We start from the raw sequence: 27,571 nt of genomic DNA, 5'->3' as shown, positions 1-27,571 counted from the left end.
AAGCGTCTTACAACAATTAATAAAAGTTGTTTGAAATCATCAGTACTTTTCCATACATCAAACACCTTCAATTGCATAAACACATTGCTGCAGCATCATAACCACGGAGGTCAGAGATGCGTGCTACGGGGCTATAATGACAAACCTTTCTTAAAATTTACTCAATTCCGAATTTAATAGGGAATACTATGGACACCATTTTTATGATCTTGGGTCTTTCATTCCCATTAATTTGTGTGCATTCTTAAATTTCATTATTAGTTGAATTATTTTTTTTCCTAAATACAAATTATCTGACACTAATTTGCGATCGCGAATCTGTAGAGTTGTCTACAGTATACATGAGTGATGTGGCTGTTATTTCAATTAAAACTTTGCATCTTACAGGCACCTGCTGACTCGGCTGGTAGGAAAAAGCTCTCGTGCAACACAGCTTGATTCGACTGCATGCCGTGTCGATTTCTCATTGCATTTCGTGAAGACAGATCTCCATTATTTATTCAGTGTTCATCTTGCCTTGCTCATTAAGAAGAGTCGCGATGATGAGTGTAAGTTTGACACGAGAAATTCGTTAGTAGTATCAAATGAAACGTTAATGTTCATAAAGCATCGTTGCTTCAAGACTTAACCTAAATATATCTTATTAGGATCAATTACTGGATCAAATTATAAACATTCAATAATATCAGCTTTTCGTCAAATCATCATATGTAATCAAAGGTAAATTGTTGTTTTTTTTCTTATTTGGCAATACGATGTTCTTAAGTACCCCCTTTTCGAAACTTGCAGAAAGTCTTGCAACTAAGTTTAGCAGCGTTATTAGAGGCGCTTGCGGAAATCAAGGATTCTTCATGCCGCTCAGTGCGGCAGCTCATTCCTATGCTAATGAGACTTTTAGGCATACACCATAGTAAATTTAAGGCGGTGAAATATATTGTAGAAAAGAATAAAAATAATTCGGATGCACTGAGAAGAGAATTGCGTCGGATTGTCCTTCGGGTAAGTAATTTTTTGTATCAGTTATATTTGCAATGACAATCTCTTTTCAAACCCGTTGAGCTTCACGTTTACCACGTTGAATAGGCATAGCGAATGAATGATTAATGTTATTGAAATGACTAGTGCTAATGACTAATAAAATAATATAGTTAAATTTTTTTGATAAAGATGAAATTTTTTTGGAAGCTTTGTTTGTGATAATATGAAGCAATCAATGATGGTCCGTCAAGTGTATTTTGTACACCTAAGTACACTCTTGAATGCAGTTATAATTTATTTTTATACATGCAGATTAACTATTACATGGTTACACTGGAATTTTAGTAACGCCAGACGATGCTAAAGCGAAGATAACACAGTGGCGGATGCTGATTGATATTGGCATGGTGTAGTATACTAGTGCGTGTGGGCGTTAAAAAATGACCGCTTTGGCCTGTAGCAAATACTTATACTTTTCATTACTTATCCATTCAGATTTAAAATCTGACATTTTCACTAAATATTTTTCTTTATCTAGTGTGTTCTTGAAAGCGTTCATCCTAGACGATGCTTGCAGAGAGTTAAGAATACATAATATTTAAAGATAAAGTTATAAATATAAATGCTTAAAACTACAACCCTGACAGAATTGCCCTATTTGATGAAATGCGATCATTTATGTTAGAAATAATAAATTCAAATATAGAACGATATTAGCCCATTAGCTATGAAACGCTTATATTGCGAAAAATATGTATGACGTGCGAATGCTGTTTATTTTCGGATTTACGCTTAACATATTTTTTGCGATCCATCCCAACGGTGGGCCCGATCATGGTCCGATGGTTTTTTGTTCGGACAAATTCCGCGATTTAGTTTTTTTTTAAATCGTGTCGGCATGCTAAAATATATAATTACAGTACTTTCTAATTTAATTCTATAGCGTTTGGAAAAATGAAAATTATGTTTTTTGCGCCAGAACCTACAAATTTGCTTGTAAACATAGAATTATCGGCATTTTTTGTCCGGGGACTTGGCCGTTTTCAGGCCATCTGCCAACCCTAGTGGCTCGTATCTTACACTGAACGTGTTAAGAGTCACTATTTCATAAATTTCTTAATATATTCCAATGTAATTGGGTAGCCATTTAATCCGTTCAGAAGAGTTAGGAATAAACTATGCTTGTGGTTGTGAAAGCAACAAATGCGCCATCATTGAATTGATTACCAGGCCCCGCAGCCGGACATGCCATCCCCCACGGCCTATTGCACAAGTTCTGCTGACGAACCTGTGGAGGAGAACTGTCGCACTCACAAGGATAACCACGCAACATCGCTGTACCACGGTCAAGTAAGTGTATTGAGGATAAAAAATTACGATTTCAGGAATTATTGGTTTTCATATTTTTTATTTGCATCATAATTAATTGATTTCGTTTTCCATATTTTATTGCTATTTCTTTGCTTTACAAAATTAACTAGTTTTATATATTTTTCAATTCATGAAGTGCCGTACCTACTTTGTTGAAGATGAAAAAGTTATTGTAGGTAAACCACTGAATTAATTTGATTAAATTACTATTTGTAGTTCATATCGATGTTATTTATCATTTTGAATAAAAGAATATGTTGTCTATTAATTAATTTAGAAGGATTTTCTAACTGGTCTTAGGTAGGTGAATAAAGCCAATAGTAAATGAATGTAAAACCATACACACAGCTAACAGCACGAAGGGATGATCCTCCCAGGAAAGCCCGCATTCTACCAGGGTCCGGTCCTCTCGTGGAGTGCCAGCGCCGTAAGAAGCAAGTACAGTCTGTACAGAAAAATGTTGAAGGGCAAAACGAAGTGAGTCTCATCTAAGACTAATATTACTGTCACTTGTACATATCATTAATGGGCTTAGTATAATTTTAATTAGTGCTGAAGTTCTACGGCACTCAAACGCATATTATAAGTTAAGCAACCACAATCTTTCTTCCCATATACTCGTATATTGATTGATCTATGGGAGCAATCATAAATTAAGCACGGCCAAAGGCTAGTAGACTTTATGGTATAACTTAACTAGTTATCGATATCATGAGTGTTACTCTGAAATTAAGTTATTATTCTTGATTGTATTCATTTCATGCATATTTAATTACATGAAAAAAGACACCTATGCAAAAGTAATCGCCATTCTATGTTTAGTGTTGAAAAAATGGTGCACGTTGGACTTTCACTTATTGAGTACCTACTACTTAGTTTTTCGTATGATTTCTAACATAATTTACTCGATGTACATAAAGTTGTAACATGGAATAAAGCGAAGAATAATATTATGATGTTTATCATTACTATGATTTACATGCTCTTTATAAATTGTGACAGGAATTAAAAAATCAATATAGAAAAATTGGAGAAGTCCGTCTTGGTGCCCATGATAAAAGTTACCCACGCAATATCGGTGACAGCTGCAAAGAGAATTTGATGCTTAACAGCGGTCATTCAAACCAAACAAGTACCTCTAGTGCAGTCGTCAGGCACAACGCAGGAAAAGGCACCGCGCAAATCACCCAATCTCAGCAGCAAATAAAGGTCAGCATTAGTGGTTCGTCAAGTCGACAGGCACAACCACTGACTGACAACAAATCGCTGTCAAATCACCGAATTCCACGAACTTGTAAAACTGACAGAAGTACAAGCATACAAAGAAGAGGATCACCCAGGACCCAAACCCAGCAGCAATTAACGGCCGACTCAAGTTGCGATTCTAGTCTAAATCTTGAATCAAAATATGATCTAAATCACAAACTTGGAAATTTGACATCGACTCACATAGCTACACTCCGTACAAAGCCAAAGAAAGTAATTCTATCAAGCAGTCAATCAATGGGAATGAGTGTTCTGGAGACTCGATCGCAACGGCTAACACCCAAGAAGAGATGTGTGCATACGCCAATCGGAGAACGTCATAATCACGGTGACGCAAACACGTCAATCATAATTGGAAGTGACCATGAAGAATTGAATACAGAGATTGGTTACATTGACGATGAAGCAATTATTATTATACACTCCAAAGTAGATGATGACGAAAGCATTCCAGACAGTACAAAAAAGAACGGTAACAGCAATTACTTGGATATTAATGAGAATACCGATGACGAAATGAATTCAAGCAGTAATGCTAGTGAAAATGACGCAATAAAGTCAGACGGATTCCAAGGTGCTGATGAAAGCATCAAGTGCAACTTCATTCGACAGGACGATTTCAATGATAACGACCAAGGTAACCGAAAAAGTAACGACTCCAATAGGCTCACATCAAACAACGTAGGATTTACAGACTTAAAATACTCCGCTTGTGTGCCTGATGGAAACATCCATAATCAAAGCCCAAGCCATAACGAGGAACGACGTAATTATGAAAATGTAAGTAATGAGGAGAACCAAAATCTAGATTCCAGTCACTACCATGACTATAGCAAGGTAGTTGACAACCCCAATGACCCTGAGGACGCTACAAACAATGACTCTGCTTCTGAGATAGAACAGAACTCCATCTATATACGCGGTGCAAGAACTACAAAAGAGCATAATCTCACTACTGAAAAACATTCAACACCGCCATCACATGAAGGAACTTACCCAGCAACACGTACAGAGGAAAACAGAACAGCGAGGAGCGTGGCTGAAATGTACATTAGTACGAAACGGGGATGCGGTTATGTAATACGCAAAGAATTTCAATTTGAAATAAATAGAGGCGATGAAACTGGGAGAATATTTGAGAGTAAAACGGAAGCACACAAAAATTTGCTGCGAGCGATCAAAGATGTAGAACCTAATTGTTCTCTGAAATTTCATACTTCGATCAAGGAATTTGGCCCTTGCAACGCTTACAATATAAAACCAAACTATTCCTTCCTTATTAAGTGCTCCAATAATATTTGTAAACTGTACCAAAAGTTGGTATATTTCGAAGGGTATGAAGAACATCCAAACCGAGTAACGCTCTTCCTACTCGAAAAGCATTCAGGCGCAAAGCCGCATCCGAAAAGTGAGAGGGATATGCGCAGGCTTGTGCGGGAAGAATTGGGTAAGAAAGCCGAGTTAATAGGCACCTACAAAACATACTTTGGACAACCCTTTTCAGACCCTGACGAATATATATTACTTCCAGAAAACATTCAAAAAGTAAAGGATAGACAAAATCAAGCATCAGTCTATCATGCTCATCCGATGATTGATGTTCAAATCACATTAGACGCTTTCGAAAAAGGCGACAAAGATAGCAAACAACTGAAGGGGTATATTCAACATCATGAGACGAAGTCGCGTACGATAATCTTACAGAGCGAAGGAGAGGTCAGAGAGCTCGGCAAGTGCGATGAAGTCGTTATTCATCTAGATTGTACCGGGTCGCTTATTCGAGAACGAGGTCCCGACAATGAACAGTACTTGTATCACGCAGCTGTTTTCCAGCGGCCTAATTCAAAAACAACTTTGACGGCGATCTCAATGCTTAGCCAAAAAAACACGACTGAGCAAATTAAAGCAATGCTAAGTATGCTCGTATCAAATTTCCGAAAAGTCCATCATCGGTCTTTGTATGTTCAAGAAATAGTAACTGACCATAGTTACTGCAACATGCATGCAATTGTTGGTGCTTTTAATTTGGGTGCTCTCTCAGAATACCTGGACAAGTTGTGGTGCAAATCATCAGACGAGTTAGTAGGAACTCCAATTATGAAACTTTGCTATTCGCATCTGATGAATGATGTCAAATATAATGCCAAAAAGCATTTAGGATTACTTCAAGCAAAGGAAAGACGTCCAATCATGCGACTGTTTGCAGAAATGGCGGACGCAACCGATAGGGAATCCTTATGTAATGCGTACAGGAAATTGGCAACAATTCTAGAAAACCAGTTCCTGGATGAGGACGTTGAGACTGTCATTAATGACAACACAGACAACATCAAGATGGACCAAATGGAGTGTGGCGATGAAATAAAAGTGCCGCGTAAAGATCCTGCCAGAACTTCCTACCGGGATAGAACGAAAGCCGGACAAACATTCTCTGCAATAGCAGGTGCAGTTCGGGAAACAGTGTCCCGAGAGGGTGTCAACAGAAATCCTGTTTATGCACCTAAGCTCAACACGTACTTTCTCACTTATGTAATGCCTTTTGCATCTTTGTGGTCTAGCCTCCACGGACGTAGAAAAACAAATGGTCTTGTGGAAGGGTGGCACAAAATTGTGAAGCAGGACATTCTAAGAGGCAAAAAGAAAAGAACAGCAGGAGACTTTATTCGAGAGATGTACGCTCGAACAAACGAAAGAGTGGCAGAATCTGCCAGCGAAATCCGAGCCAAAAGAAAAAGAAAATGTAGTTTCGAGTTGAAAGAAACGTGGTCAAAGCGCAAGAAAGGAAGCAAAGGATCCTACACTACCCCTACTCGAAACATTGATCTCGACAAAGATGAAGTTGAACAAATGGAAGAAAGTACAAGCACGAGACCCTCATGTGCTTCCGACGAAACTACTTCTAACGCGTCAATTGCGAACAGATGCACTGAAGAAGTAAACACAAGACCGTCCGTTAACAGTGTAGCGGCAGAGAAGGAACAAGTTCTCAGTGCATCAATATCAGCACCTACTACAACCAATAATGCATTCGATTCGGCAATTACGGGAAAAATGGAGCAGGATGAGTTCTCTCAAGATTATAATAATTTTAAGAAAAGTCTTCCATCTACGAAAATTGAAAAGAAGACTTCAATTTCAAGCCTTGACATTAAACTGGCTACATTTCGAAAAGGCAGACGCAGGAAGTTGCCAGTCCCCAACAGCACTAAGGTAGAGGTTATGCATTTGAAGGCAGATGAAGGGCAATGTTGCAAATTAAGCGTGAAGAAAAAACATTCATCTGCGAGGCTTACGTTGAAATCAGAAAATAAACGCCGCATTCTTGGAAATCGATGGTTCAGCAGCGACGATTTGGATCTGTTCGTGCAACTGCTAATGGAGGCTGCTCCTGATATCAGAGTGCATAGCCCACTGAGTGTTTTTACTCCAGATGCGCTGATGCATGACAACGAACCGTTCATCCAAATTATTAATACAAGCTACTCGCAATGCAGAATGACCGTCGAATCAAAAGGGTACGAAGCAGCACGTGGTTCAGGGTCTCACTGGCAAGTTTTAACTAACGTTTTACAGTGCGACAGCGACGTTACACCGGATGCAACGCCAGTAGTCTATCTGCTGTGCTCATTACAAGCACAGCCTGGAAATGACGTTAAGGTATTTATTAAAAAACTATACGAAAAAGTAGCACCCAAAGTAATTTTAAAATGCTTATCATGTCAAACACAGCAAGATTCAAGCAGTTGCGGGGCCTACGCATGCGCATTCGCGGCATCTGCTGTGTTTGCCCATAACCCTGGACTGCTGAAGTATGATAACAGTAAAATTCGACAGCACGTGTACGACAGTCTAAAAACCCAATGTTTACGCCCGTTTCCTACAACGCGAAGTGAAGAAAATTGGATTGTCAAGAACGGCTTAGAATATGGACTTTATGGTAGGAGAGTACGATCATCTGAAGAAATCAAGACGAGGAACTGGTCTCGAGGCCGCAATGAATAATTTTCAAAAATAAGGAGCATACATACTACTTTGGCAGGTATCAGAGGGGGCGGCATGAAAAAGAATATTATGTGCATAATTTTTATTACTCTTTTAGATTACGCATTTGAATTATATTAATGGTTTTGGCAATATTCAATGTGAAAGTGGGTAATGCAATGTTTATCCATTCGCAACACATTTTATAGTTATAGTATAATCGCAAAACGGATTCAGTGCAAAACTATAGATGTAATAAGGCTATATCGTAGGTATTGATGTATGCACAGATAAGTTAAATCTTGCTATTTAAATATATAATAAATTGAAGATAAACAAATTCTGTTGAACATCAGTTCAGCATTTGTGACACATAAATGAGTGTACAAGTTTATCAATATAAAGTAAAATTTCCTAGAATGAACACTGCAAAGTAAAGTTTAACTTTAAAAATGTATTGTACTCAAATAACTTAGTTTTGCAATTATCAAAATGTCAATTTAAAACACTCCTCTTTACAACTGGGACGAATAATTAACTTCATTATAAGACAATTTAAATTACAGTATGAATGCAGACATGAAATAGCGAGAAATAAGAGGTGTCAATTTGTGCCACAGCTTTCTTCTTAATATTGCCATGTTGATATGGTGCCTGACGCTCCTGAAGTGTGCAGCCTTCAGGGACCACAGTTCATTTGACAATCTGCACATATAATTGCACTTGAGAATAAGCTGACAGTTTAAATAATCAATTAATCGAGCACAATCAATATTGAAAAATTTAAAATATTAAAATGTGAGAGGAATTTTATTTTTATAGCATGTAGTGTAATTAAATAAAAGCCAAATTTATTTTCATTTGTAGAAATTCATGCTTTTGTTTGTAAATGGAATGTATGTTTTTCTTTGTATAATAAATGATTGGCTTAGAATACTCTGAAAGAGAGATGACTGAATACATTTTTAAGCTAAATTCTTCATGAAATGCATGTTTAATGTAGAAATATTGAATGAAGCTTATACATGATTTGATGAACTCTGTCTCTTCTCATCATAACGTAAATATAAGTTAGCAAACTATTCTTGACATATTATGGTCATGTGCTACAAATGAAGTTGAAGCACTGTTAAATATAAAAAATAAATATGAACCAAATTTTGCCTCATGACTACATTACTGTCATGACAAGTGTAAGTCTGAAATAACATTGAGACCACATTGTTACTTAAAGAGGCTATAGATTTAAGAAGTGAAAAGTCATTTAATACATAAATCACAAAGAAAATCGTTCAAACATAATTTTTAACTATTATTGCTGTTATATACGCCTGTTATGGCAAGAAGCATGTGCGAAGGATAGTGGTAGTAATGTTGTCATTTGTAAAACATTTCATTAAGAGGGTTTTCAAGTTTATTCATTGAGATATCAAGGAAGCTGTGCAGTTACTTCTAACAAGTTAATAGATATCACTTAAAAAAAATTAAATTTCACAGTGATCACTCATTTTTTTTTTCCCACTTGTATTTGTAACAGGGATTCTTAATATAATATTGTGAAAATACATTTAAATGTCATCAAATACTCCTACAATTGTTGATTAGTTGCAATGATTTACTTTACTCTAAAGAGAGTAAATATACTGAAGAGATCAGGAGATCTTTATTCCTAGATGAGTTAACAAATCTTTCCTGCTAGACTCAATCATTCCAATATCATTCACAAGATGCAAAGCAAATTTCATATGAATAAGATTAAAATTGAACAAAAGTGTGGACCACCCACCATAAAGAGGAATATACTTGAAGCAGTATTAGGCTGCCTCATCTTCCTTGGAATAGTCCTGAGTGCTAGTTTCATTTTGCCTCATGATGAAACATCCTGTTTTAATCCAAATGCATCTTGATAAGAGAAGCATACATANACGACAGCGAAAAGGGCACACCGCGTCCTCGCGATAACCCGCGCGAACCGCGGCTCGAATTACAGAGGCCGAAAATCATGAACAATCGAACAAATCATATACTGTCTCTTATACACATCTAAAAATCGTCGCGACTGCGCAATAAGCATGTGAAACCATATATTAAATTTCATAATTATTGATTACGAATTGAGGGAATAAAACGTGGCTACGTGACGGAATTTGCCCGTTTGCACCCGTTTCACCGTTTTATTTGCAAAGGAGATGAGTTAAAATTAAAAAAAAAATCGTCGCGACTGCGCAATAAGCATGTGAAAGCATATATTAAATTTCATAATTATTGGTTACGAATTGAGGTAATAAAACGTGGCTAAAGGGAGAGCTGGTATATGGCAGGTTCAGGGCCGGTCTGGCCCACGCTGTAACCCACGCTAACGCCCACGCGCTTTTGTCCGACCGGTCTGAAAGTTTGTGATTTCCATCTTCTAGCACTTGAAAGTTATTTATTTCCGAGGAACTGAACGAGCCGTTTTCACTGTAGAAGTAATTACGAAATATCAATTGCACCTTGAGTTGTCACGGTGCACAGACTGAAAATTTCAAATTAATTCTTCATTGGATTAATACCGCAGTGTAATGATGAGTCTGTAAAGAAGATTAATACGCAGTATATAAGAATTGAACTCGGTACAAGCATGACTTGTCGGGTGACTATTGTCGTACAATCATTTATAGCCACTAATTACAAAACTTTACAAGGCAATCAACGTTTCTCCGAACTCACTCGCCCTCGGCCCGCCCAAGCTGGCAAAGCACACCCGTCAATTCTAAACTGATATCCTTTAAATTAATAATACTTATTTTTAGTACCAGCGCAATCATAGTCAGAATTTTCATTCAGTTTTGTTGTTGGTTAAAAATAAATTGTAAACGATTAACACGACCATGTTAAATCGATAACTGCGAACGTGAGGTCTAAAATCGTCTAAAATCGGTTACCATGGTCAGGTTAAGTTAGGATATTTTGGTGTAATTATGAATAACATATACTAATTATTGAAAAATTCGTTTGAACCCTAGAGTAGATTAAAAAATGACTCGACGAACCTCGTTGATGATGGAGGATGACAGTGCGTTGGTACAAATTTTCATTCAAATCTGTCCTGAATTGAAGGAGTTATGCAAGTGACACTTCACCAGTCGGAAATTGCGGTCCTGAGATGACGGTCAATGACCGCTGGTCATCAGAAGGCAAAGGAGATTCAGTAAGGTTCATGTTCCATTTACATAACTTGATTCTATAATAGATAAATAATGTTAATTATCAATGATAAGATATATTGAAACGCGCCAAACTATGTAGAAGTATATCACGAAAGAATATTCTAGTCTTAGACTCTTAGATACTACACAGAGCACTTAGGCTATCAACACCACGAAACTATTTTTACATTTGTACGAATCTGACACTTCACGTCTAGTAAAATAAAATAGGACTAAGATAGGTTTTTTACTTTTACAAGTAAATTATTACAAATTAATCTACTTCTGAACCGAGCCCACACTTTGAATACAGCACCTCAATTCAAAGAATTATCTCGGCCCTACTGCTACCCTGCACTAACCCCACGGGTACGCAGCCGTGAACTGAATACTGAAACATTAGTTACCAGTAACTGGAAGCTAGAAGAGACTAACCTCTTCATAGAATTTTTTTCACATCAAAAATTTGTTAGAATTTCCTGCTCCAGCCTACATTTGCAAAAAATACTGTTCTATCATAAAAATCGAATTTCTTACGGAATATCTCTTTACATTTAATACCGCTTACGATACAACGATAATACTAGGAATTTGAATGGGCAAACTCTGCTACTAAAATAACTTAGATTTATTCTTAATTCCTAAAACAAAGTTACTGGTATTTCTTTGATTTTAAGCTATTAATTTTCAATCGATTTCTCAAGAAGTTAGTATTTCTTTAATTATCTACTAGCAGGAGTGCGTAGCATTTCCAGGGATCTGTAATTCACGGAAAATTAGGAGCATGTTATCGCAAATACAACTTATGTATGCAAAGAAAAAAATGGTCCGGTTGAAACTCTTATTTTACTCCCGTTACATAAATAAATATTTTTAATTATTTTATAAATTAAATTTATGAACACAAATTTAGCATGAAAATTTAAATTTTCATCCAATCCTTCTTCCTTATTTTGCATGCCATACTAATCTCTAGGAAGTAGGAAGACATGTTCAGGTCCAAATAGCCTAATATTCCGAAACGATAAGTATGATGGATAAGTGCGTGAACATCCCCTACATATTTAAAGCAGCAAGGCTTCAAACATACCCGCTAACACACTAACATTACATAATCAAATATGTTTAATCTTCTTGAAATTATTCAACGAAGAACTTCGACGCACCACTGCCAAATAGTATTTGCATTGCACGTCTGGCATCTTAGAGGCCCGGAACTGGGCCTTGGCGTAAAAAATGTACGTCACAAAATGCTGCTTGCGCATACTTTCGAAAATAGCTCTGATATTATATTAGTTTCACGTAAATCCCCTAATGAATGAAGCATATGCTGTTTTTATAATCACAGTAGCATTATGTCAGAATGTATGAAGATATTGAAAATGTGACGAAGGAAGAAAGCTGTTAGTGCGCGGATGTGCGAGCATTTCGGAATATCGCTGATCGCAGACTTCGCGGACCGCGGTCAGTGTTCTTTTAGTTAGTGGTGGGTGAGGTGGTACGTTGAATGTCGCTCGCGATGACTGTCTTTTGCGTTCCACCGGTACCCAACTGTTGCCACTTTCCAAACGCGGTGTGCAGCTGTGCAAGAATCAGTTGTAATGTATGCCTTTATAGAGCAGTGCCTTTTTTATTCTGAGTTTAATTGTGATAATTATTTATCAAAATGCCGTTAATCAAACGTCAAATATATCCTATTTATTTGTCGCGGAGGAGGGATGATGACCTGACAGATCTTTCACTTGAAGACGCGGCTTCAAATGAGGTTCAAACCTCTCGCTCGTACGACGACTACAACCTTACGGCCGTATCAAATACAACACTATGCGGTGCATTGCAACAACTCGGATGTCTATTATCTGCTGCTAAAGATATTTCCACAGAATTGCAAGTAGAATTCGATGATCTGGTTGGTCGGGCGGTTCGACTTTCTTCCAGACTTGCTAAGCTAACGGACAAAGTGGAAGCCTTTAACCCGAGAGATGTTCCCATCCGTAAGTATTGCTAATTATTTTCATTATATCTTAGATTTTGAACAGATTGACTGTGTTATTTGTGATAACACGACGAGAATTGTATTAAAACTTTTCCTAGTTCTCTGTTTCTTTTATACCAAGGTTAGAAACTTTTTAATGACGGCCGTTCGATTTCCAGTTAGCCCATTTTCTTCTTTCAATCTAACCTCAATAACACTTGAGACTTTGAGAGTTGAGTTGCTAGCACCCTACCCAGCATTCCCATGTCGCCAGCTTTCCATAAAAATTATCTATTGCATAAACATAACTGGACTACCACTTTCTATCGGGATTGAAACAAAATTGTAGCCATTATTTGTCAATCGAGGCATCCAAATCGTAGTTTTGACCAGCATTATACGATTCTTATTGACGAGCGGGAAATTAGTGCAGCTGCAGAGTGACGACTCGTGTGTCTTTGACAGTATATATATAATTCTTACTGCTACTTCATGATTGTTGATTTATGTGACTTCCGGCTTATTATTGACTCTTGATGATGTTTCTGGCCATCTGTATTTGTTCATTGGATGTGGTCTGATGATAATTCTGATGAACTATCGTTGTGCATTGAGTTGGTATATTTTTATTATAGTGATATCGGCATTCGGCGTTATAGATTAGGGCTATGTAATGCCTGACGCAGGCTTCATACCTCACTGAATTAGGAAAGCTATGGTACTTGCTGGTTTCGAACATCCATCTCATTGCTCCAATTTTGATTATCGCCTCGGTCACCCAGAGCAGTTCGCATGCGAACATTCAAATTACGAGTATTTTAATTTACTGTATTGTTCTGCTGCCAAAAGCAGAGACCTGCCCGATATCTTGATAAACCATTTGAAGGTATATTTCGGGTTATATTATCAACGACCAGTTGTTAAAAGACATGGAAAGATATGAAAATTTTGATTTTAGTTGTAGGATTTTCTTATTCATGCTTCTCCCACAGTATCACTCACAGCTCCTTTGAATTAGATGGGCTCAAGTGTTGACCAGATTTACTCATGAATTTAATGTATTGAGTAATCCGTTGGAGCAATGAGCTGCAGCCTGCAGACATACGTTTTGTTAGCATATTTTGAATATTTTTCTATAAGGCCAATATCATTCGTTTCACGGAGCTGGATTGAGGTCTCAGAAATCGGCTGAGCGAAAGTGTAAAATAGTTCTTCATTATCTCAATTTGACCCGTAAGTAATGAAAAGAAAATATGAAAAAATATGAAAAGTATAGAATAGCAATGCACCAATCGCAGTAAAACTCTGTATTCTGCTGTTATTATTTCTGTATACCATTACTATACTCGCCAGTTGTGGCTGGGTCTCGCAACCACATGCATTTCTGTTGTATATGCAGTGGGGCTCTCATGACAGTTGTTGATAATGGAGTCGAGTGTGGGTGCGATATCGGCGCCCTGCTGTAGCTGCTGCAAGCGCAGTGGCCGGCGGCTACGGGCTGGCAAAGTTCGGAAACGTGGTCGGTGGTCCAGTTAATTGACCGTTGATCTACCAAGTTCAACTTTGACGTTGGTTACTTTGTAAAGTTTGACATTGACGTTGTTTACTTTGTCAAGCTTGACATTGACGTTGGTTACTTTGTCAAGTTTGAAATTGATGTTGATTACTTTGTCAAGTTTGAAATTGATGTTCATTAGTTTGTCAAGTTTGAAATTGACATTTGATCGAATTGACGTTGATAACTTTCTCAAGTTTGACATTGACGTTGATTACTTTGTCAAGTTTGAAATTGACGTTGGTTACTTTGTCAAGCTTGACATTGACGTTGGTTACTTTGTCAAGTTTCACTTCGACATTTATTTCTTGATCGAGTTTTACTTCGACGTTTATCTCTTGATCATATTTTAATTTAATGTCGATTTCATTGTCAAGTTTGACGTTGATGTTGCTTTTTTTGTCAAGTTTGACAGCGTATATTTATGGTGGTTGACGATTCATATTACGCCCGTTACGTTTCAATGACTATGACGTTAGTCTTTGCTTGTTTCTAGTATTTTAACACGTCGATTCCGAAGTGGTAAATATGCGTACCACGAAATGTGTATCTCAAGGACGTAGTGGTACATAATTCAGGTTTGCCAGATGACCTAAGAAACGGCCAAGACCGCGAACAAAAAAGGCCTATAACTCAATATATACTAATATATATGTAGGTTCCATTTGTATTTGTAGATTCCATTTGCATATTTGTAGTATATTTGTAGGTTCCAAAAATTTCATTTATTTTTTTTACTTTAAATAGAAAGTACCCTTATCATAAATTTTGGCCGGCCGACGCAAGTGAAAATAACTAAATCGCGGAATTTGTCCGAAAAAAATACCATCTGGCAACCCAGTTTCATATTAGTACAAAAATGAAAGATGAAGCAAGCTTCATCAAGATGAAGCAATCGGAGTCAACGTGTTATAATTGCATTTGCTATGCGTCAAGTAGTTCATTAGCTGTTGACGTTCAGTTTTTGCTGAGGTACGCATCATCTACCGTCAAAGTTCAACACAACGTAATTACTTCGCAGCACTGGTCATCAAGCTCCGAGGTTAATGTTGTAATTCAGCCCAGACATTCCTGTGATGATTGGAAGCGACTTGAATGCGTTTCACAACATCACTGAACGTTCAAAGCATCTTTGGTATGCGCCGGAGATTGCCGAAAAACTGGCCTGCTCGCGGTGGTCTGCTGTCGTAATTTGAAGCCTAGTCTTTTCTTTTCTTTATAATCGCCGGAAGAACTTCTAGTCTTCGAGACAATGAAGGAACGGTGCTTGACGGCCTGACTTGAATCAAGATAAATCTTCTCGCTTCTTATTTCGCTGGAAGCGTACTTCCGTTTGACGTCTCTGGCTAATAAAGAAATAGAATGGAAGAAATTTTTAGTTTTAATGTTCATCACGAATGGTTCGGACATAAACCGAGTATAATCGGTACTTATTTATAGCATCGCATTCTGTACAGGCAAATGTGGAGTACGGGCTTTGTTTCAAGACGAATAATCTTCCGGAAATGCCAGAAAGAATTCTAGCTTGGTTCAACATATCTTGACCGAGTATTTGTGAACGGACCAAAATGATGTCCCAAAAGTAGCCAAATTCTCAAGACAAAGTTTACAATATATGCTTGAATATAGATAGTACATTTGTTATCCATTTAGCAGATTTGTATCCCGGCAGCGTGAGATGTGCCGGAAATGGTACTTCCTATTCGTGTTAGGTGTGCTTGTACGAATGCTCTACAGGTTGCGGTGACTCTATGCAGTAATTCAAGACTGTACTTCCTGTCGTTTGCCTTCTATGTGTTTCAAAGGACAAAAAGTTTATAGAAATATTGAAAGTGCCGACAATAGAGCTCAATTTTGTGCGTGAGCTACTACTCAAAAATTAATTGAAACTTGATGCTTTGCTAACATCTGAATGTAGAAGTACGGAACAATTTTTCTACGATTTCTTTAGTCTTCTTCTCGGTGTACTTTTGTTTATTCAATTGTTGAATATAAGACCCAATGTAATTGGCATGCAACGCTTATTTTATGACCTGTCGTAAGAGTTCATAATGTTATTTCACCGTAAAATCCTACCTGTTTTATGCTGTTTACGCTTTATCTTATTTGTCCGAGAAGACTGTGTGAACGTACAGCCTGTGAACGTTCGGTAGCATGCATGTTTGCGCTCGTCCGTGCACCAATTGGGTCCAATACTTGAGCGCATTATTAGATAAATACTGTAGTTGTGGGGCTGTCTGCTACTCGACGGTTTCCTGTTCAAGTCACATTCTCTCTTGTCCTCCTGACCTGCACCGTCCATTTTCAGTCCGAATTTCTTTATCATCCAAACACACGCAAAAGCTGCCAGTTTGGAATTCAATTTCCTTGTAAGACTAGTTCCTTGCCTCTTCAGCCTGGTATGTTTTGCATACAAGTTTGTAGTCACATCTGTGACTTTTTTGAAAACCATTTTGTTTTCGCCACTTATTAAAAAAAATATGGTCATTTGTTCTTCTTTATCGAACGGTCTTCTTTAAGAAGAACGGTCATTTGTTCTTCTTTATTTAGTGTCGTAGCTAAACTATACTTTACTTCTCCAATGTATATATACTTGACGTTGCTTCTCGCTGTTATTTTACTTTGGTGGTAATGAAATTCAATTGCTCTTTTTCATGGGTCCCTTTAACCTGTTTATTGTTATGCGTATTTAATCTCTCTTGAGTTTCTTCTTCTAGTAGGCCTTTTTCTATAATTCCTTTTATGTCGTAAGTGTCGTGATTGAGCAGCTAATTGGATAGGGGCGATATAGCGAAGTGCGCAGCTGTGGAGCTAAGCACTGCGCCGTCTGCCCTCAACCTCTTGAGCGAGGGTAGCACTTGGACCTCTTGCTTTTCTGTTCATTTGTGGGCAATGGTAGGAACTAGACCTTTTATTCTCCTTGCTCGTTTCTGATTGAGGGTAGAAACTAGATATTTCATCCTTCTTGCTCGTTTTTGAGCGAGGGTAGAAACTATATTTCATCCTTCTTGCTCGTTTTTGAGCGAGGGTAGGCACTAGATATTTTATCCTTCTTGCTCGTTTTTGAGCGAGGGTAGAAACTAGATATTTCATCCAACTTGCTCATTTGTAAAGATGATGTGATTCAGACCTCTTTTCATTCTTGCTCATTGCGAGCGAGAGTAGGAATTAGGTATTTTATCCTACTTGTTTGTTTGTAAGAGATGGTAAGATTTGGACCTCTTTTTTCCATCTTGCTTATCGTGTGCAAGATTAGGAACCAGACATTTTATCCGTTTTGCTTACTTATGAGCGAGAGGAAAACTCAGGTTAGCATCATATAACACTGCCTTGTGAGCGCAAGCGTAGAATTGGCTTACGTCGTCTACTCTCGTCTCGTGAGCGAGGGTAGATCAAGGGGTCTTATCATTCCCCTCGCCCATGAGGGCTGGTCTGACCTTGGCGATATATTGCCGACCACAGCCCCAACTCGGGGCGCCTTGTGTAGTCTATTACGAGGATTATTCACGCGGCACTTTAAACTGTAACTGAATAGAGAATATTTGGCTTTCTTACAATAATTTTTGCGGAAATTTAGCTGTGGGATTTGCTTCCGACTGTATCTTGTCTTTTGACATATGCTACGAGTTATTTCTACTAACTACTGCGAGAACTTTTTCGATCTTATCTGAAGAACAAATTGCCACTAATGAAATTATTGAGTACAATTCAACGAAGTTTGTAGCTTCAGTTGAGATGAATTGAGTCTTTTTTTCAAGTTATTTTTCTGCTTCTATGAAGAGTTCTTTGGACTAAGTAATTCATTTGCGACTGCTACTGATTTACAGGCAATTTATGTGCAGATTTAGCTGTTTTGGAGAGATTAGTGATTTTAGCGAATAATGACGTCAATAGATCGTGACAATATTAAAGATAGTTAGTTAGTTTAGTGACCCTATGATTACTAGCGCTAATATTAAAGATAAGTAAATCCATCGGTTATAGGGAAAGTTCAATCCAGACAGAAATTTGAGTACAATATACTTCTCGAAATAACTCCATGATAATTGACTAACTGATTGTCGTGTCTTCGTAACACCAAACTAACATATTTCCCGCCTAATTACGTGTACGATAAAAACCATGTACATATATTCACTATCAGAAAAATATGTATCTTATAACTTTCGTTTGCGTTGATTCATCAGCGATTGAAGAACCTATTACAATTTAGATTGGTCGACTTACCCTACCGTCATATAGCCATGTAACCGCAGAACATGGGAACTCTCCCCGCCACATTGATAACGCAAGTCTGGCATTCCCGCGTATACATGCTGCCAACAACATCATTCAATGTTAAATTAGTCTTCGTATTATGACTGAATTATTGCTGTCTTTATTTTATTATTATTTATTATATAAGTAATATCCAGCAGCCATCATTTAATATGTTACGATTGTATTCAATGAATAAAAATATTAAAACATCTTAATCATATTAATACTTTATAACGGTTTAAAGAAGCTCAATCACTAAGAAGTTATTCCCATAGTAAATCAATTGTGAAATTTTATGGCGTGTTGCTCTACTGTTATTTGTAACTTACGTTGTGTAAAATTTGTACTGTGAATTTGATTACTTCTTAACTTTGATTCAGTGTCGCAGTGTATGATCAAGTGTCACTCTAGGTGTTCGTTGGCCTCGCCTGATTCATTCTTCAGGCTGCGTGCGGCCCATACTAAAGGGCTTTGTCGTGTTCTTTATCATGTCTGTTGTACCGTCTTGCCGTTAATTCCGTACGGGACTTGCATTACTAACAGCGTTAATTTCACCCCAAAAAATTCTTCATAGTTGATGTTTTTCAACTCTATAATATTGTTGATTTTTCTCCTTGATTTTGGGATTATTCAGTGTTGAATTCTAATATTTTATCATCTCTTCATATTATCTCATATAAGCAATTTCCTTCGTTGCGTAGCATGGATTACTCTCTAGACTCTATAGAGGATCATCTCCGTAACTGGTTTTGAGGAAGAATCTACTACTTTCTCCTATTACCAATTACCATTAATTACCTAAAGCCAGCCTCCACGGCTTTTCACTCTGCGTCGCGGCTGGGACTTCTGTAATCATCCGAACTCGGTCGTCCAAAGCTTACGACTACACTCAGTACGTCGTAATTACCTTCCTTCTTTCTCCCTAACTTCCCCTCTTGCGGTTCTCCCTAACTTCCCCTCTTGCGGTTCTCCCTATCCATACTGTACTCCCTTCTCTCATGCTCCCCTTGATCCTATTCTTTCTTGCTTCCACATAACCAACCTTTCCTTTTATATTTGCATCTTATGCTTGGACTGTTCATTGTATTGATTTGATTGTATCTAAAAAATTTTGATTGTACCTCAATGGTCAGACTGTGCATGCTGACTGTCCAACGGTCTAATGTTCGGTTTTCATCGACCATCGCGGATGTAATGGCCAAGAACATCCACGGTTTTCCAAAATCCGCGAAGGACTGACATCGAATCTCGCACTAAATTCGACCATTCCAGCAAAAAGTAACGTGCAATGAAAGAGCAGTACAGTACGATGGTAAAGCGCATCCATAATTAAGATTTCTTTGTTATAGTTGCATTTTCTGGCGGCAAATAAAAACCTAGATAGTCATCTGTCATGAACTGTGTACGCTTTCTGTTAATTAATTTTGACCAATAATAATAATATTAGCCTAATGCCAATCTAAGCACTATTGAAGCTAAATAGTGTATTTTTACACTAAATATTACACATTCATTAATATGATCTTAAATTTACAAACTCACTCGGCATGGCGTCCATCTAGCTTAGTTTCGAGTATCTGACCTGCAGCAATGAGATACAGCGATCTGCACTACCTCCTGTACGCGCAGTCGCTTACAAACCTTGCCCCTTTCCTCTTCCTCATTCACCTCTACCCCAACCCGCCCCTCTTTGTAGATTTTAGCGCACGACTTTCACGCTCCACGAACATTCCTGTCGGGTGTAGTCAGTTGAGTGAGAGTCTGGATGCTGTATATATATAGTATATACGCACGTGTTTAGAGGCCGGTTATGCTACAGGTACAGAGGCGTGCCTTGGTCCAGACGCACATTGGTTGAACACCAAGCTTCGCTGCCTCAATTAATTAACTCTGTATTTTTTTGTATATCAATGCTTCGTTACGGCGATTAACTCGGTTCGACTTTGAAACTCAGTTGATGCCACAGCCTAAGCACGCGTTCTCGCTAGAATTGTTTCCAGCAGTTGACTGGCAATGACCGCGTATTTTTGACTCACGCGCATGTCCCGTTGCGATAATAAACCGAACTTAACTACGTCCCTGCTAAGGGGTTATATGATCTATTCATTCCAACATATACGTAAAAATGACAAGTTGTATCATATATGACGATCAATGCGTCAAAGGAATTGGATGTTCTGTTCACGACCTAGAATTCTAGATGTTGGACTGAACTCTGTGGACGATTGAGTTCGAAATGCTCCCGAGCTTGTAGCTCTGTTGGTAAGCGTTCTGCATCGGCAGTGCAATCCGTCTTGTATGTATGCTGCCCAGCAGTCCATAGGTTCCATGTGATAGGTTGGTACATTGTAAAGATATTTATGTTTTTACAGGTTATTTTGTATGAATCTGACTTTAAAAATTATTGGGCCAATTTTTGAAGAAGTGTAACTATCGTTTGAAAAGTTCAGAAACATTCCAATGCTGTGCTCACTGCGTGAAACCGCCGTCTAAAGTTACGAAGTCCCACAGCTAGCGAGAAAGACTCCAACAAACAAGAGCGTCTGAGCTGGTCGTTCGTTACCGTTAATCCCGACCGTTCAGTTGGGCTTTTCTTTTTCCCTTTGATGACTTTAGGGCTGCCGCTTTTCATGCCCAAAACGCGCTCGTAAATGGCCTCGCATGCGACCAAGTGCATTCCTAAGCAACTTCTTGTCAGCATTCATCATCGATTCATTCGTAAGAATTATTGCTTTTAAATGCAAGTTAATATATTGTAATTAGAATACAGTCACATTCAGTTTTTGGCTAGTCATTTTCAATGGAAAGGCGTTTTCCCTTCTTAAATGAGTAATCGTATGTTGATGAATGTATACGATTCGTTTTTCGCGCCAAAATCAAGAGTGAAGGGTCGGTACGGTTAATGGACTCGCAGTAACACCTCTATTCGGAGCACCATCATTCCCGCGAACTCATCTCGGATAATAATTAATGGGACTATCGTGCTGAGCAGAGCCGTGTAGCGAAGGCGTGTCAGATACTAAAGTCGTTGGTATCTCGGTGGCTATCACGTCTGGCAGAGACCCGCCCGCCTCTCGACCAATCAGTGGGCATTACGCGCGACTCTGTTATCATACCGCGCTTGAGTGGCTCGGCAGGCTTGTTTTAGACCACGCCATTGAGGGGTTGCCTGTCGTACTCAAGAGATAATGAATTTGTCCATGCGAAGGGTTGAGTTGCAAACATCGTTTTCCACGTAAGTGTTTCTTTAGCGATGTATGTAACTTTAAAAACAAAGAAAAGAAACATTTTCACAGAAACAAAGAAAAAACAGAAACAAACAACAAAAGAAACAAAAACAAAGAAACATTTTCATTTGTATGAAATTGATCTACAATTCATGTTTCTGCGGATGAGTATTGCCCACCTGAAATGGTTTACCATCATACCCCACGAAATATTATAAACCTCTTGTAGCAGGTGCTGCACTTCTGTTCTGTCGTAATAGATTGGTCATGATCTGGCCGTTTAAAACAACTTATACTATAGTCAATTTATACTTACGACCACATGTACCTTAGGCCATTTATTCAAAAGACTGCTTAAAATATTGACTACTCATACTATAGACCACTCGTTCAATAGACCATCTAGATTAGTAACCACTAATTAACCACAGCACTGCAGGTGGTGATCGTATTATAAAAGCAGAAGAAAAAAAATTCCTCGAAATCGATCGCGTACCGTTCACTTTCGTTCTTTTTTTTATCTCATAGGGTAATTGCAGACACGAAATTTTTTATGAATGCTGCTAATAGATTTTATTTAAAAAGTTCTGGAAATCTGCATTTGTTAACATTTAGGTCAATATTGACCAGTTTTCTTTCATTTTACGTGTATAGTGTAATAGCTGTATAATGTACTTATACAGTTATTACACTTTACAAGTGAAATTTAAGAAGTGCTAAGTATTTTGCGACATAAATCCTGATAATCATATTGCATTGCGTTAAAATTGATTATCTGTAGAAAAATCTAGTCTACTGCGACCGCCCACAACACAATATAGTCGTAGAGGTCAACTCGCTTGTCCCGGCATGTTAGAGCCGCCGCTGCCGCTTCCTGTCTTTTTAGATTCCTGAGAACCAAGCGTCGATCTTGTGTTGCTGGTATCCTTGAGGATTCACAATTGTCGTATTTTCTAATTTCAATGACTCTTAAATGTCCTATTTTCTACCGTCAATGACTCATCAATGTTGTATTTTATGACGTCAATGACTCATCAATGTCGTATTTTATAACGTCAATGACTCGTCAATGTTGTAGGTATTTTATAACGTAAATGACTCATCAATGTCCTATTTTATAACGTAGATACCGGTAACTCATCAATGTCGTATTTTCGAACGTCAATGACTCATAAATGTCATATTTTCTAACGTCAATGATTCATCAATGTCGTATTTTATAACGTCAATGACTCATGAATGTCGTATTTTACAACGTCAATGACTCATCAATGTCGTATTTTACAACGTCTATGACTCATCAATGCCGTATTTTATAACGTCAATGACTCATCAATGTCGTATTTTATAACGTCAATGACTCATAAATGTCATATTTTCTAACGTCAATGACTTATCAATGTCGTATTTTATAACGTCAATGGCTCATAAATGTCGTATTTTATAACGTCAATGACTCATAAATGTCGTATTTTATAACTTCAATGACCCATCAATGTCGTATTTTATAACGTCAATGACTCATAAATGTCGTATTTTATAACGTCAATGACTCATCAATGTCGTATTTTACAACGTCAATGACTCATAAATGTCTTATTTTCTACCGTCAATGACTCATAAATGTCGTACTTTCTAAGGTCAATGACTCATCAATGTCGTATTTTACAATTTTATAACGTCAATGACTCATCAATGTCGTATTTTATAACGTCAATGACTCATAAATGTCGTATTTTATAACGTCGATGACTCATAAATGTCGTACTTTCTAACTTCAATGACTCATCTATGTCGTATTTTATAGCGTCAATGACTCATAAATGTCGTATTTTATATCGTCAATGACATGTAAACGTCATATTTCTGACATCAATAACACATTAGTCGACATAACTACCTAAACGATCTACTTTATAAATTAATCGAGCCTGAGCTTTTTATTTTATTTTAACAGCTTCGCAGTATTATTTGTTAGTATAACTCTACAATTTGTATTTTTAACTAATACTGTATTGTCGGTTGTCACTGGCGAGCGGCGAATTAAATTCTGCTGATTGGCGGCTCATGTTTCGTTGACGGAATTCGCTTAGTTTTGCATCAAAATTTTCACTACCTATATTCTAACCGATTCAGAAAGTATATATCATTGAGCTTGAATTGTTTTGAACTTTGGCTAAGGATGGCGCTAATCAGTTCATCAATCGTCGTGGTGTTAAGCATTAATACCAATTTAGCCAATATTTTTCAATGCAAAGAAAGAATTTTGATTGGAATTTTTACTTATTCAACACAACAATTTACGCAGCAATCGATAACGAAACATTTTTTATACATTTATTGACAATCGTATGACGATGTAAGTAAATTGAATTAAGAATCGTATTCACTTCTGAAACGTTCTTACTAATTGCATAATGAGTCAAATCAGTGGGTGTGAGAAGCGACTTTGCCCGAATGATGGAGTAAAATTCAGTGTGGGATTAGAACGTCACCCAAACCTCGGCCATGTGGAGCCCTGGGAAAACTTTGCTACTTCTTCCCACGATTTCTGTTGAGCAGCAGCAGCATGAAGCGCGTTTGAATGCACATCTACGTGATGATATTGAACAGTAACGTGAAAGCATTGCACCATCTGATATTCATGTGTCAATCTTATGAGGAACACGCCACCAAAGTGGTTAAGCAAATCGCTTCAATCAATACCTCTTTTTCTTAATACAGTTCAATACGATCCCGCATCTATAAACTTCGGTGTTGTGTAATAGTTGAATGTCTCTATATGAGTTTATCTGCAGCACTGGTTCATATCTTGCCTAATATTGTCCAATGATACTTCTTTTTCTCCAATGCCTCTTAAAAATAATTTTTCGTCTACTCGTATATCTAGTGCACAAGCTGTCGTGCGTGACTCCTAATCCTACGCGTATGCTAATTTCGTGAATTGTTTTATATGCCGCGTAGATCATTGCACTTATGAGTTCACCAGCGTCTTTCACGCTCAGTTTTATAACTTTTTCCGCCTTTTTCATTCAAGAAGTGACTTGGTTTTATTTCTGCTTGGCTTAGAGCATAGCTAGTCATTCACCGTCTCGTTCATCACGCTTGTCACAAGCGTCACCTGGCGTCTCAAGTCTTCTTCATTAGTAAAGCGACACGCTCCCTGTTGATAACCATAGCCGTGTTACCGGTGGCCATGAATGCTGTTGATCGGCCGCTTAATACTAAAATATTTCCTAAACTACATATAGAGTCTACTATAAAACCATTGTTTAATTACCGATGGCCGTCGGTTTGCCGGCACTGACCTACCCTTGATACTATCACCTACTACTTCATATAACCGTATGCACTAGGAGCAAAAAGATTGGGAACTAATCGTAGACACAAATTTTTTAGGCTCTGTAGTAGAAACTTCTGTCAAATATTCTGTAATTCAGTATACTAAGACGACTGCATTATCATCATTTTAATTCAGTATACTAAGACGACTACATCATCATCGTTATAATTCAATATACTAAGACGACTACATCATCATCGTTTTAATTCAGTACACTAAGACGACTACATCATCATCATTGTAATTCAGTATACTAAGACGACTACATCATCATCGTTGTAATTCAGTACACTAAGACGACTACATCATCATCGTTGTAATTCAGTATACTAAGACGACTACATCATCATCATTGTAATTCAGTATACTAAGACGACTACATCATCATCGTTATAATTCAATATACTAAGACGACTACATCATCATCGTTTTAATTCAATATACTAACACGACTACATCATCATCGTTTTAATTCAGTACACTAAGACGACTACATCATCATCGTTGTAATTCAGTATTCTACGTGCATTCATTTTCATCACATTAGTGCATATCCAAAAGCATCGATCCCGTCTGAACCAGACAATATTCTGAAACACACAACTACTTGCGAACCGAGAAAATAGGTAAGTATCTTTTTGTGACACGAGATCAAATGGCGGAGATAAGAGCAGATATAATTGGATGGCTGAAAAGAAAGAGTGATGTCATACGCGGCATCGCGACACGTTGCTTCTGGTATTTGGTCGTTTTGGGGCAGCTGTGAATGTGACGGCAGCTCTTGGTAAATGCCTGTTCTTTGACGATCGTTTCAAATCTTATACCGGTATACCTTTTGAAATTATGCATGCAGCTTCTTCATAAAAACTTTAAGTAAATATCGCAGCACTGTGCAATGAATAAATGACTAGGTGTAAGATTTCGAGTACGAGAGGTTTTCTTCTTATGTTGAATACCTACGTATCGCATAGTGTGATTATTATATTTATGAATTTACTACGAAAACTTTCAATTTTATGGAAAAAATTGCGAAAATAGATTCTAGTCGAATGATGGAATGAAAGAATATATTTAATCCCGGCGGATTTTTGTAGGCATTCTCTATATTTGCAAAAAGGATGTTAATGGCAATTGCAGTCCGTAATTTCAATCTTCAGAATCTCGGTGATTTTAATGTATGTATTCAGTGAACAGGCAATTTTTTTTGAAAATATTAATTGAGGGAATGCTGGAAGTTGTAACAAGTCACCATCCACGTATTTTCCTAATCAAATACAAATATAAACTTAATTTAATTCATCTGAACGGTGAAATTTCCCATCAGTGTGACCTAACTTACGTGGTCGTGTATTGTTTTCAGCCTTTACCTGTTCATTTCTCACTGCCATGCCATGCCTCGACACCGGAATTTCAGCGAACACTTCTCAGTTTGGTGGAGCGCGTGTGTGGCTTCGTCGACAAATTACACACCTCGCCTTCAGCTTTCCAAGTCGACGAAAAAATCGCCTGATAAAAAAAATTCGCGACCTGTCTGGCAACGTTTTATAGGGGTTTTCTGGCCGTTGGCTATGCTTTCTTTTTCTCGCTGTACCACGTTCTCAGTCCCTCTTTTTTTAAATTTCATTGAAAAAGAAATTGCGACCTCATCCCCCTTTTTTTAAATTTCACTGAAAAAAGAAATTGCGACATCGCTAATCCATCGAATGGGCTTCGGGAAGCAAAGGCAAGTCTTCTGAGCGCCTATAACTCTAGTGCATGTTTATAAACCGATCAAAAGACTCTTGAATCATTCATACGTTTTGTTGCTGCTGAGCTGGCTGTATGTTAGTTAACCAGACTACACCGCCCTCGTGTACTGCTGTATTGTCACGCACTGAGTGTTGCAGCCAACCACAACTCGTGGATAACGGCCGCGCAGCAGCACTGTGCCACACATGCATTATGTATGTATGGATGAATTTAGGTATGTATGACTCGTCACAGTAGGACGACTGAGAATAATGAGAGCTCATACAGTGGTGTGCTGTGTTATCAAGGATCGCGGTGCATGACGTTATTGAGTCCAACTGCCATGAAGGCCATTGCTTTACGCGGTTGAAAATCAGAGTCGTACCAGGCTCGACCAGCGGTCGGAAAATTATGGCCTCCCATGAACCTTCTAAGAATTTAAATATAATAAAAGTTTTTCTAGGCTTTAGTGCAGAGGTGAAATATGTTTTAGGATTTCAGGTTGTGTCTTTGTAAGTGTGAGTTGGAACCTTTTCGGTATTATCTATGCCATCGTCATATTTTACCATTACCTCTTTGTAGCAGTTATTCAAGCATTCGCGCTTTAGCATTTTTGCGCTTTAACATTGCATCTATGCTACCTACCTTTTATCTAGGCTATTGCCAATCGTAGCGTTCATGGAAGAAGCTTCGTTCCCG

At 37.8% G+C, this 27,571-nt stretch overlaps 2 protein-coding genes and 1 long non-coding RNA gene across 3 annotated transcripts in view; 2 read left to right on the top strand and 1 right to left on the bottom strand.

Moving 5' to 3' along the window:
- The first annotated feature begins 393 nt into the window (after positions 1–393).
- Positions 394–3,274, top strand: LOC125177818. The gene is made up of 4 exons (XM_047880282.1): positions 394–548; positions 790–999; positions 2,209–2,328; positions 2,698–3,274. Exons 1-4 carry the CDS (start codon positions 540–542, stop codon positions 2,839–2,841), a joined length of 483 nt encoding a protein of 160 aa, XP_047736238.1. The 5' UTR covers positions 394–539; the 3' UTR covers positions 2,842–3,274.
- Positions 3,275–8,143: 4,869 nt separating this feature from the next.
- On the bottom strand, positions 8,144–9,517 carry LOC108675479. Its single transcript, XR_001931109.2, has 2 exons — positions 9,383–9,517; positions 8,144–8,301 (listed from the first exon to the last, which is right to left on the bottom strand). It is a non-coding gene; the product is annotated as an uncharacterized LOC108675479 (long non-coding RNA).
- A 2,754-nt stretch (positions 9,518–12,271) lies between these two features.
- The window catches only part of LOC108675468, a 68,384-nt gene continuing 53,084 nt past the window's right edge, over positions 12,272–27,571 (top strand). The window contains exon 1 of the mRNA XM_047880284.1: positions 12,272–12,778. Coding sequence (XP_047736240.1) covers positions 12,451–12,778 — 328 coding nt within the window. The 5' untranslated portion in view covers positions 12,272–12,450. The remainder of the gene's footprint in view (positions 12,779–27,571) is intronic.

The sequence above is a fragment of the Hyalella azteca genome, unplaced genomic scaffold (genome assembly GCF_000764305.2).
Source record: "Hyalella azteca isolate HAZT.00-mixed unplaced genomic scaffold, Hazt_2.0.2 contig5114, whole genome shotgun sequence".
Taxonomy (NCBI): Eukaryota; Metazoa; Arthropoda; class Malacostraca; order Amphipoda; family Hyalellidae; genus Hyalella; species Hyalella azteca.
The sequence above is the reverse complement of the archived record's forward strand: the minus strand, read 5'-3'. Positions and strand labels throughout refer to the sequence as shown.